Source organism: Octodon degus, unplaced genomic scaffold, assembly GCF_000260255.1.
Source record: "Octodon degus isolate 3935 unplaced genomic scaffold, OctDeg1.0 scaffold00032, whole genome shotgun sequence".
In the NCBI taxonomy this organism is placed as follows: domain Eukaryota; kingdom Metazoa; phylum Chordata; class Mammalia; order Rodentia; family Octodontidae; genus Octodon; species Octodon degus.
In genome coordinates this window covers 3,289,982-3,301,433 of record NW_004524608.1, presented here as the reverse complement: position 1 = coordinate 3,301,433, position 11,452 = coordinate 3,289,982, and the positions used below count along the sequence as shown (strand labels likewise).

General features: G+C 46.2%; 2 protein-coding genes across 7 annotated transcripts in view; both read right to left on the bottom strand.

Moving 5' to 3' along the window:
• Tpm3 (tropomyosin 3) overlaps nt 1-3,642 on the bottom strand; it is a 34,735-nt gene extending 31,093 nt beyond the window's left edge. For 4 of the 5 annotated variants that reach the window (XM_023713600.1, XM_023713598.1, XM_012514431.2 and 1 more), the window contains exons 1-2: nt 3,420-3,641; nt 2,788-2,913 (exon numbers count right to left, since the gene is read on the bottom strand). In XM_023713600.1, coding sequence (XP_023569368.1) covers nt 2,788-2,913; nt 3,420-3,533 — 240 coding nt within the window. In that variant the 5' untranslated portion in view covers nt 3,534-3,641. Of the gene's footprint in view, nt 1-2,787; nt 2,914-3,419 lie in introns of all 5 variants that reach the window. The other variant, XM_004629819.2, reaches the window with a different exon arrangement.
• A 5,841-nt stretch (nt 3,643-9,483) lies between these two features.
• Nucleotides 9,484-11,452, bottom strand: part of CUNH1orf189 (chromosome unknown C1orf189 homolog) — a 7,447-nt gene continuing 5,478 nt past the window's right edge. Inside the window, exons 3-4 of one of the 2 annotated variants that reach the window (XM_004629816.2) lie at nt 10,757-10,886; nt 9,484-9,897 (exon numbers count right to left, since the gene is read on the bottom strand). In XM_004629816.2, coding sequence (XP_004629873.1) covers nt 9,796-9,897; nt 10,757-10,886 — 232 coding nt within the window. In that variant the 3' untranslated portion in view covers nt 9,484-9,795. Of the gene's footprint in view, nt 9,898-10,756; nt 10,922-11,452 lie in introns of both variants that reach the window. The other variant, XM_023713829.1, reaches the window with a different exon arrangement.

Genomic DNA, 11,452 nt, shown 5'->3' with positions numbered 1-11,452 from the left:
TCTCTCTCTCTCTCTCTCTCTCTCTCTCTCTCTCTCTCTTTTTCTGTAGACAGTCTCACTCTGTAATTCAGGCTGGCTTTTAAGTCATTATGTAGGCCAGGCTGGCTTCAAACTCATGGAGTTTCTCCTGCCTCAGCCTGCCGAGCACTGCACTCACAGATATCCACCACCACCACCCCTAGCTCAGGAATTTTTTCCTATTTTCCAGATCAAACTGATATGTTGCCTAGAGCCTCTGTTATTCTCTTCTCCCAAGATCTCACATTAGACCTGGTGTTTTGCTTATTTGTTTTGGTTTTTGAGACAGGCTTTTGCTATGTAGTTCAGGCTGACCTTGAACTCACTATGTACCCTAGGCTGGCTGCCTCAGCCTTCCCATTACTAGGGTCACAGGTGTGGGACAGGACACCACACTATAAACAGATAAGACTTCTTTGTTCCTTTTCTTGTTCCTGGCATAACAGTCTGCATACTGACTGTTTCAGCGTCAAAACCTTGCCAGGGAATTGTTACCCAACACCTCACAAAATTGTTACTAACCTGACAATATACTTGTTTGTAAAAATGTCTGTCGTCCTGGCCATACACTACAACCAGACAGATTTGGCCATCTATACCTGTAAAGTAGGATAGGCAACTCCAGCAGGCCACCAAGCAATTACCCAAAGCTCTGGGAATAACTTGTGGGTTTGTTCTCTTAGTACAATTTTTTTTTTAAATTTTGTTTGTTTTGCAGTTTTTTCAAGAAGAGAAAATGTAGTTTGATATGGCTGAAACTTTTGGAAACTGAGCATATGTAATATATATTATCTGACTTGTGATTTAAACCTCTGGTAACATATATTCAAATTTACTACTTTCCTAATAGAAAACCAAAGAGAAAATCAGAAACCTCATGGCAGTCAGACTGTGAGAGCCCATGACTGTGAATGACCTACTTGGTCCCAGCTGTTTTCCAAAACCAACCATGACTTTAAGCATTTCAGGCTCAGGGACCCATTTTTCTGTTAACTTAATTTGTTGAAAAATGACTATCTTTATCCATGTTGAGTTGTTCTTTTGTTGCTGTTGATATTCCTATGTGTGTGAGGGGGAAGATTCCTATGTGGAGCTGCGCATGGTGGCACATCTCTGTAATTCCAGCACTTGAGAGGCTGAGATAAGACGATCACCAAGAATTCGAAGCCAGCGTGGACTACACAGTGAGTTCTAGTCCAGTGTGAACTGCATAGCAAGACCTTGTCTCTATGTTAAAAAAAAACCCCAAACAAACAAAAAAGAAAAAAGTAAAACCTCTGGCCAGGAGTGTAGCTTAGCCCTAGACAGACTCCTCAGCACATCTGTATCAAAAAATATTCTTATGGTCCTTTTGTTTTGTTTTGTTTTGTTTTGTTTTTTGCAGAACTGGGGATTGAACTCAGGCCCTTGCGCTTGCCAGGTAAGCACTTATTCCACTGAGCCATCTCCCCGGCCTCTTATGGTCCTTTTTAACCCCCAAATACTTTCCTGTCTAGTTTCTCATTAATCTTTGAAGAAAATGTCAAGGTTGAAGATGAAAGAATGTAGGTTATTATAAGATAACATGCAATGGGAAATGCTATGCACCCAGGCTGGTTTCAAACTCACAATCCTCCTACTCAGCCTCCCAAGTGCTAAGGTCACAGACATGTGCTTATATCATTTCCAAATGGAGAAATCGGCCCTATAGAAGCTGGATAATTTCCTCAAGGTCATGGGGAGAGGTCTAGTGGTAGTGCCTTCATGCATAAATTTCCTTTGCAGTTTCTTTGCTTTTTTGGTGGGGGCTAGGAAGATGCCAGAAATCAAACTCAGGCCCTCATGCTTGCCAGACAGGCACTGCACTGCTGAGCTATATCCCCAGCACCCCCTTTTTAATTTCTATTGTAAGAGCACTCTAGTGATCCCTCTATTGCTCTGTGAGTCCTAGGTCATCCTGGTGCCATAAAGTGAAATGCCTACTTCAGCCAATAGAATAAACCCATATAGGGTCAGGGTCAGCATGACCTCCATTTCCTATTGTGAAATCTGAGCTAGCTTTGTTGGCCAGTTGAGAGATGAGAGATTCCCTATTAATACACAAGCCCACATGCCAAACCTTGTACACAAAAGCTAAGAATGTGGCATGGGGGAGGAGGTGGGATACATGATAGCAGTCTGGACTTGGAGTCCTCCCCTTTTGTCCAGGTCCTGAAAAAGATAAATTCCTGGGGGTGGGGGATAAAAGTGAGACTTCTACATGCCTGCTATTTATTTATTTATTTATTTATTTATTTATTTATTTATTTATTTATATCTTGCAGTGGTGAAGATTGAACCCAGGCTTCATGCATGCTAGGTAAGTACTCTACCACTGAGCTACAGCCCTAGCTCCAACAGACAGTGTTTATCAGGGAAAAGGAGGTCTGGAAATCAAAATCAGGGCACTTTACCACTGGGGTCCATTACAACCTTTTAAAAAATTAGTATTGATTTCAAGGTAGGTTCTTGCTAAGTTGCCTAGGCCAGCCCTCCTCCTGACTTAGCTTCCTGAATAAGTTGGGCTTACAGGCATGCACCATTGCACCTGCTCCAGCAAGTCTTTGGGAATGAAAATATGTGCCATCATGAGGGTATATCAGCATGTGGCTATGTGAAAACATGTCTGTGGACATATACATGTGTGTTCTGTGTGCCAGTGAGTAGTGTATATGTCAAAGCGTATTTGGAATGCAGTCAGAAAGGAAGATCTAAACATGTTGATTGGCCCATCCCCCATCTAATACTCACATCAGCTGCTTTCTTCTCTGCTAGCTCCAGCTTCTCCTGGGCATCCTTCAAAGCTTCAGAATACTTGTCCAGTTCATCTTCTGTACCTTTCAGCTTCTTCTGCATGGCTGCTAGTTCATCCTCCAGCTATTGGAGCCCCAAGAGTCACACACACAAAAACATGTATACACAACCATAGGGACTTGGACTCTGACAGACCCCTGCCCCCAGTCTTCCCAGCCCCTTTCTGCCCACTTCTTCAGAAGTTATGCTATGGCTTTGACCTGTGACTCTTTAATTGCTGACCTTAATATGACCAAGCCATCATGAGTTCTCATCCAGGACCCTTGGGCAGGAAATATCTAAGGGTGTAGATGTATGTGATTCTATTTAAAAGGGATGGTGCATGCTAAACTCTTACCTTGTCCTTCAGAAGTCAGGGCTTCTTCTAAAACATGGTCCATTTCAGATGCATGGTGGCCCAGAAAGGGCCACTGACTTTCCCAAGGTCGCGCAGGTAGTCTGGGTTGGGTGCCCTATATTCCTCTACTAATCCACTGAGACTGGGGAGTCTCTCCACCCAAAGTAGTTGCTGAAACTAGTGGTTTTCCTGTTTTGTGAAAACCCCATTCTATCTCATGGTCAGTACCTACCTGCTTGCTCCTTTCTTCAGCCTGTTTCTGCTCGGCTTCTGCTTGCTCTGCCCTATCTAGAGCATTCTCCTTGTCAAGCTTCAGCATCTGCATTTTTTTCTTGATGGCCTCCATCCTGGGTAGCAGCTACTGGTGGACTCACCTGGGAACGCTGGAGAACTGGGGACCAGGGCAAGAAAAGAGGGGCTGCCGCCTGAGTGTGTGGGAGCTTCTTAGACTTGAGCCTTTATCTGTGCTCACAACTCCACCTCATTCCAAATATGGTCTTCTCTACCCCATCATTGTTCTCGCAGGAGAACACAGGACAAGACACACTGATGGACTGACATCACCGGCAGGAAAAAAAAAAGGGGGGGGGAACAGCTGAGGCTGATTTTAGACAAAGGAAAGTAGGGGAGGGGAGAGGTTTTCCCTGCCCCTGAAACTTACCACTCACTCATTCTGAGCAGCTCTCCGAGTATTTGAAAAGTGCAGAGAGGGATCAGCATGGGCAGTATAGTGAGACCTCCTCTCAGAATATAATAAAAGTTCATGGTAGGAGAGGGGAGATCATCAGAAAAGGGAAGGATATGTAATAATTCTAGAATGCCATTTTTCATCCAGAAGGTCGTGGTTGCCCTTCAACTCTCTCCTTGTTCTCCCCTAGACTGTGTTGGATGCTGATCAGACTCCATGGGTTGAGTTTAATCTCCTGATTTCAGGGAGCTTGAGTAAAAGTGAAGAGGGGGAGGTCAGTCATGATCCTTGACAATTCCCCCAGATCCCCAGATCAAATTGCTGTACTATTTTGGGAGTCTCTAATTGGCAGGGAGATGCTGTTCCTTTCCCCCTAAGAGCCATAGGAATAGAATAAGACAGCTCAACTGGGATCTGGAAGGCCATCCCAGTGGATGAGTTATGGGATTATGGGATGGGGAAAGTAATCCAGACAAGATTATGCTATTTTCTCATAGTGGTCTTAAAAGAAAATTTTCCCCCCACATCTACTAAGATCTATGTCGTTCTATACTCTTCTTTCTCTCTTGCTTCTTAACAACCACCACCCACCATATCACTATCATAATAACCATCACTGCCACCTCTCTTCTCCAGATTAGTTCCAGGCCACATTCATTTTTCCATTTGGTGTCTTGTTATTGACAGGTGGCCAGTAATCCCCCTCCACTGGTGCCATACACCCAATAATATGTCAGGGAAATGGTGAGCACTGCTCAAGGTGACCAGAGATATGAGGGAAGGATATAAGTGACCCAATTAGTCATAATGTCAAGCCTAGTTAGTGTAAGCATCAACAATGCAGGAACTAAGACACCCATTGGGCAGAGGGCAAAATTGAGCTGGAGTCCGCCCAGAGAGCTTCTAGTCATAGGCTAATAGTAGTAGACTACTACTGGTAGACCAGGCAGATGGACCATTCATGAAGGGAAGCTTCCTTTATGAAGGGAAGCAGAGAAATCAAAGATCTTTCTGGTAGACTAGTTAGTGGAAGGGACCAGGGAATAATGGAAGGTCCCAGAGAGAGGAGGCAGTGAAAAATGAGGACGATGATAAGGAGAAAATAAGAAGGAAGAGACACATAGCCATTCTAGAATAAGGGGACAAGATAGAGATATGATCACCAAATTCGAACTCTCCCCCACTCCCATACAGGTCCTCTAGGTTAAGATCAAAATCCACATTAGGTGGCTGTTACTGGTCTGTGGGGAGGAGGCAGTCCTGGAGAGAAGTAGTTTGGTAAAAATAACAAGAATCCCAGAACCCCTGAGGTTGAGGTAGAAGAGCTAGCGGTGCTGAATCACCTACTACTGTAGGAATATGTTTGACATTTAGTTGGTTCCTCATTAAACAACCCAATATCAAACATATCACACAGAAGCAGGCAGGTGAGCTTGGTGGTCATCTCCTCCTCACTGCCAAGAAAGGCATTGGCAGAGACACCAGGGGCCACTCATGTCTACATGGAGCCACCTGCTCAGCAGGCACTGACTCCTGCCCTCCCCTCTTACTCATCTGCCCTCCGTGCTGTCCCTGCCACCACGTCTCTCACCCTTTGCCTGGCCTCTGTGGGGCCACGTTGGCCTAGCGAGGGAGATACTGGGCAGAGCTCCACATCCGGGCACCTATCATTTGCCAAAGCTCCCTCACGAAGCTTTGCCCCCTTATGTCACGGCCCCAGTGCCCAGAGGATCAGCTGTGTCAGCAGCTTCTCATCTGCTTTGCCACCTGCTGTCTTCGATGCCATTCCAGCAACCCCAAGGCTTTCCGGGCATGGGGGTGGGAGGCTTGCATATCCTGCTTTATTTTTCCAATAGGCTCCTAACCTTCGCAAGTACCCCTCCCACCTCAGACACTTCTGCTCTTAGATTCTATGGATAAGTAGCATGAGAAGCTTCCAAGATGCTGATTTTCTTCTGCTATCTTGTCCCTCCTCACCTTTTTCCCATGTCCTCCAGACATCCTCTGTACAGTCAGCGTCAGACGTGCAGAACAGAGTAGTGAGCTGTTTCTCCGGCAGACTCTAGCCTGGCTTAAGAAGAGAAGACCTGTGGTCTCTCCTGCCTGACAGAATTGAAACTATGGCTTTAGATGGAGGGTAAGAGAGGAAACCCCCTCTGCTAGAAAGTTGCCTGTAGTCTTTAGGACTCCCCTTCTCTGCTGGGGCTTTCTACGAGAACTTCCCGACTGGCATCTCCAAGGGTCTTCCCTCACAGGACTCCAGCCTGTTCCTTTCTTGGGGTTTTTCCTTTGGAAAGAATCGGGTTTGTGGATGTCATGTAGTGGGCAGATGCTTCTGTCCACTGTGACAGAAAGGGGCCTGAATTATAGCTGTGCCAGGGGCTGGGGGGCTCCAGTGGAAGTGTGGGGTGGGAGGGGAACACTGCTTCAGCCTCAGGCCTGTTCCCTGTGTCCTTGTTTCCATTAGTCCTGACACCAGCCCTCCCCCCATGCACCAACTCCACACTGACCTTGATCTAGATCGATATCTTGTCCCAAGCCCAGTCAGTGCCTGTTGTGTGGCTCTTTTTTTTCCAGGGAAAGACTAACAAATGGGCATGCAGGACCCAAGGTAGGAGCCTGTGGTGGAGTACCATTTTTGTGGCCTGCAGAGAGGATGTGTGTGTGTGTGTGTGTGTGTGTGTGTGTGTGTAATTTTTATCTCCTTGTCCTCTCTTCTTATCCTTAGCTCCCAAAGTTTTAGTTCTTTTCCCTGAGAGCTTGACCACACTGGGGAACCAGAGGCTGCAGGAAAAGAGCTTGGAAAGGAGCCCAGTGGGAACTGAAAAAATGTGTCTGGGCACTGGGGGAACAGGGCAGATTGGGAGTATCAGTGTGGGGAGCAGCATCGCTCTTGGAAAGAGACCCTGAATGGCATAAGCATACAGAAATATCACATGGCCTCTGATGAAAACCCTTCAACTCTCCTGAAGGTGCTTCCTAAGCAACTAGTTCACATTGCACTGAGGCCTTCTAAGCCACAGAACTGGGTAAGGCACCCCACAGAGGGAAGAGGGGCTGGGTGGGTGCAATGGGGTGACGTGATGAGAGCAGACAGAATATGCAGAGAGGGTCAGCAAAGATGGGCTCTGCAGGGGGCCAACCTGCCAATACTGGAGCCAGCTCGGGAGTGACAAGCCCTGGGGTAAAGGGCCAAGGTCAGGAATCAGGCAGAAGGGATGGGGCATTCTCTGGGTCCAGATGAACAGAGAAAAGAGGAAGAGAGAAATAGAAGAGGTTGGCGAGGGAAGGAGTGGGTTGGAGGTAGGGGATGTCCAGGTAGTGCAGTGAAAATAAGGGAGAAGCTATCATAGAGGTAGGAACATATCACTGTGGGTCACCACAAAGGACATTATGTGCAGCTCTCTGCTATGTACTTTATTTAATCTCACAGCAACTCAGTGAGGTAGACATTGTCTCCAGTTTACAGGGAAGGAACTATAACCCAGAAAACTAAAATAGCTCATACAAGGCCACACAACCAGTAAGTGGCAGTCAGGATTGAAACCCAATTTTCTTAGGATCATTATTTCTATCGTATATATATATTTGGTACAGGGTCTCACTATGCAGCTTGGACTTGTAGTGATCCTCTTGTTTTCAGCCTCCCCAGTGCTGGGATTACAGATGTGTCTTGGCCACCTGGTCTTGGTAGCCAGCTCAGTGAACCTGGTGGCAGCACTGGCATGGCATGTGGTGCAGGGGTCAAACCCTAGTCCTTATGTTTGCCTAAGCTGGTTAGTCCACTGGGCTATCTTGCCAACCCATGTGCTTAGGATTAAAGCTATTCTTTTTCACTCTAGGCTATCCCGCCTGTGAATTAGCAGCAGAAGGTGGACTAGGAGACAAGGATGAAAGAAGCATACCAAAAAAAAAAAAAAAAAGAGGTGAAAGAGGGAAGTGAGATGGACCCAGCCTTTGGGGATGAGAGGGTAGGAAAACAGAGGGAATAAGAGACCTACTCTTAGGGAATGGTCAAGTGCAGGCCATGTGTGTACAGTTTTGTCTCCAATAAAGCACATTTGTCAGGTATGGGTTACATTGTGCCCACTGGGGTTACAGATGTGAGCCACCATGTCTGGCTGACCTCCATCTTCAGTCAGTAATTATTTGTGAATTCTTACACCAAAGAAGACAAAAAGCTTGTAGGCTGGTGAGGCAGGCAGGCTTTAAGTGGTAATGGTGGATTTTTTTTTTTTTTTTAAGACAGGCTCTCACTATGTCATTTAGGTTGGCCTTAAACTCCAACCCCAGTGATTCCCCCAGCTCAGCCTTCTTAGTGTTAGGATTATAGACATGCACTACTACTAATATTGGTCTTTTTGAGACACGGTCTTGATATGCTGTTTAGGCTGGCCTTGAGCTCATTTTGTAGCCCAGGCTATGCTCAAACTCACAATGATCCTCCTGCCCCAGCCTCCTGAGTGCTGGGATTCCAGGCATGCACCACCATGCCTGGAATTTTTGTAACAAGGTCTTACTATGTAGCCCAGGCTGGTCTCTAATTTGTGGTGATATCCTCCTGCCCTGTGTTCTTTTTGTGTCCTGCTGCCTCCCAGTGCTCCCAAGAAGGGTGTTTAGGGGCAGAAGGAAGCAGCTCTGACAGTTAGGTGATGAAAAATGTGGGCTTCAGAAGACAATTGGAGGGAGGGGAGAATGAAGAGTGTATCATAGTGGGTGAGTGGCCTTCAGGAAGGCTGGGAGCCAGGGGAAGAGACTAGAGAAAGACAACTTGGAGTGGGGTTACATTGCGGGCAACAGCGTGAGTCTGTAGTTGTTACTGGCTGCTCCAGATGGCACCTGTACATAAAGGGAACTCTTAGCTAGTAAGGTTCTCCATGGCCTATCAATGCATATGATCAACTAGTACTGTTCAATATTGAATGCCTCGGAATGGACATGCTCTTTTCAGACTCCACAAATGCCACTACTCTTGTTTTTTAATTTTTATTTATTTGAGAGAGAGAGAGACAGAGAGAGAGTGTGTGTGTGTGGTGTGTGTGTGTGGCCAGCTCAGCCCTCCAGGGGGCGGGGCTGGCTGGCATGTGGTGCTGGGGGATCAAACCGCGGTCCCTGATGCTTTGCTAAGCTTGTTCTAAGTAGGTGCTTTAGACCACTGAGCCATCTCTCCAGCCCCACTACTCTTGTTTTTTGTGCTTGCTACATTACCTGCCCAATGACTGGAGCCACATGAGTTTACAACCCTTTCCCTCTTTTTTTTTTTTTTTTTTGGTAACTAGGAATCAAACTCAGGACCTTGTGCTTGCCAGGCTGGTGCTATGCTACAGAGCTATATCCTTGGCCCCAACCCTCTCATTCTTGTAGAGCTAGAAATTCAGGCCCAGCAGAAAGGAGCTTCTCCAAAGGACGATTCAAAGCCTAAAATGCATGTCTCCTGATACTGAAGCACCACAGTGCCTGTAGATTAATAGCCATATTCAAAGTTATTTGTCCATACAGAAAAGATTAGGAGAGATCTGCGAAGTGGTACATAAAATCCAGAAAGGTAGGCACAAATCTGGGTTTAGGGCTGAAAAAATGGGCCACGTGGTCTAAGTTTGATCCTTATATATAAGACACAGCTTTATTTGTTCAGCCAAAGCAGGATTTTCATCTGTAACATTGCCCATCCTTTCACCTGTGGACGTTGACATGGCATATCTCAGTCTGACCACAAGGCGTCACTCTTGTTTTTCATCATTTTTTTCATGCACTGATTCCTAAATGGCACAAGGTTAAGAGTGAAGAGGTGGGTATGAGCATTTTTTTAAACCTGGGTCCAGCCCAGGTCAGTTTGGGGAGGGTAGTTCAAGGCGCAAAGGCTCAGCAAGGCTTGGTTAGCAGGTGTGACGAGAATGGAAGAGCAGTGTTTCGAAGGCTGTCAGAGTCTCTCCACATAAAAAGCTTTGCCCATCTGGTTGAGCTCCTCCTGGTATTGCTGATGCTCCTTTTCAAACAGCTGGTGCAGGGCAGCTTGCCGGACCTGGAGGACAGGAGAGCGTAGTGCTGGCCCTCTTTTACCACCCTTTCCCCTCTTCCCTGCTTTACTATGACTTGTGATTTCTTGGACTGCTTCTTAGTTATGACATAAAGTGAAACTGTAGCAGAGGCTGAACCAGTGGAGATGTTTTTTTGATTTTTTTTCTCCATGGGTGGAGATCAGCAAATATTTCCTGAGGACATACCACAAAGCAAGACTTTTTTTGTTTGTTTTTTTTTTTGAGACAGAGCCTTGCTATGTGGTACAGAATAGCCTTGGACTATGTCACCCAGGCTGACCTTGAATTCAGTGATATAGGCATGTGCCACCCCACTGGGCACAAACTAGGAATTCTGTTAGGCATAGGATAGAGATGGTGATGTGACAGAGATTGGGACCCCAGGGACAGAAAGTGTATGGGTGAGGCAGGTGCGCCGAGAGGCAATTCCGATATAACGGCCAGGGATATAACTCAGCAGTTTAAGTGCCTGCCTGGCAAACATAAGGTCCCAAGTTCAATCCTTGGTACCACACACAAAAAAAAGACGACTCATGTCATGTGCAAGCCGGATGCAATGAAACACTTACTGGAAAAAAAAAAAAAAAAAACCTTGGGAATTTATAGTTAAAGAGTTATCCTGCTATCATGGTGAAAAGCCTCAGAATGAAGATCAGTAAGAATGCTGTGATAGGGGGCTGGGGAGATAGCTCAGTGGAATAAGCACTTGCCTGGCAAGCTCAAGGCCCTGAGTTCAATCCCCGGTTCCGGGAAAAAAAAAAAAAATGCTGTGATCAGGTGCTGGGAATACTGACTGACAGAGGTGCAGGCAGTGAAGGGTGAGCCTCAGATCCTAGAACTCACCAGTAGCAACTGTTTGTTAGCCAGCGCCAATTCTTGTTCCATGATGTCCTGCATTCTTAGGACAGCATATGGGTTTCTTCTCTGGCTCAATGTCATCTGCCACATACAATGAGCATGTGACAACTGCCACCTGCCACAGGTATATACAGGAAGAAGTTGAAGAGACTGGAGTTAGGAGTGGAAACAAAAACCCCATCAGTGAGGCTGTTTAGTTACCCAAAGCCTGTGTTGTTACTAGAAGACTGCAAAATTCAGATGGGGATGCAGCGCAGCGTGAGTGCTTGCTAGCATGTGGGAGGCCATTTCAATCCCCATGCTGGGGGGTAGAAGAGGACCTGACAACTAAAGCTGATTTGGAACCTCATGTCATTTACTCAATAATCATGAGGCACAGGTTTTAATTTTTACACAATACAGTTAAGCAAACTAAAAGTTGTGTTACCCAAGGTCACCTAGGTCTCACACCCTTAATTTTATTTTTTCTTTTAATATTTCTTTGTGGGCCAGGGAGATAGCTCAGTAGAATAAGCGCTTGCCTGGCAAGCGCAGGGGCCTGAGTTTCAATCCCTGGTTCTGCAAAAAATAAATATTTCTTCAATAACAAAAATGTAGGGCTGGCCAAATAGCTCAGCGGATTGAAGCACCTGCAAGGAGGTTCGATCTCCAGCCTGCCGTGCTAGCACTGCCTTCAGGGCA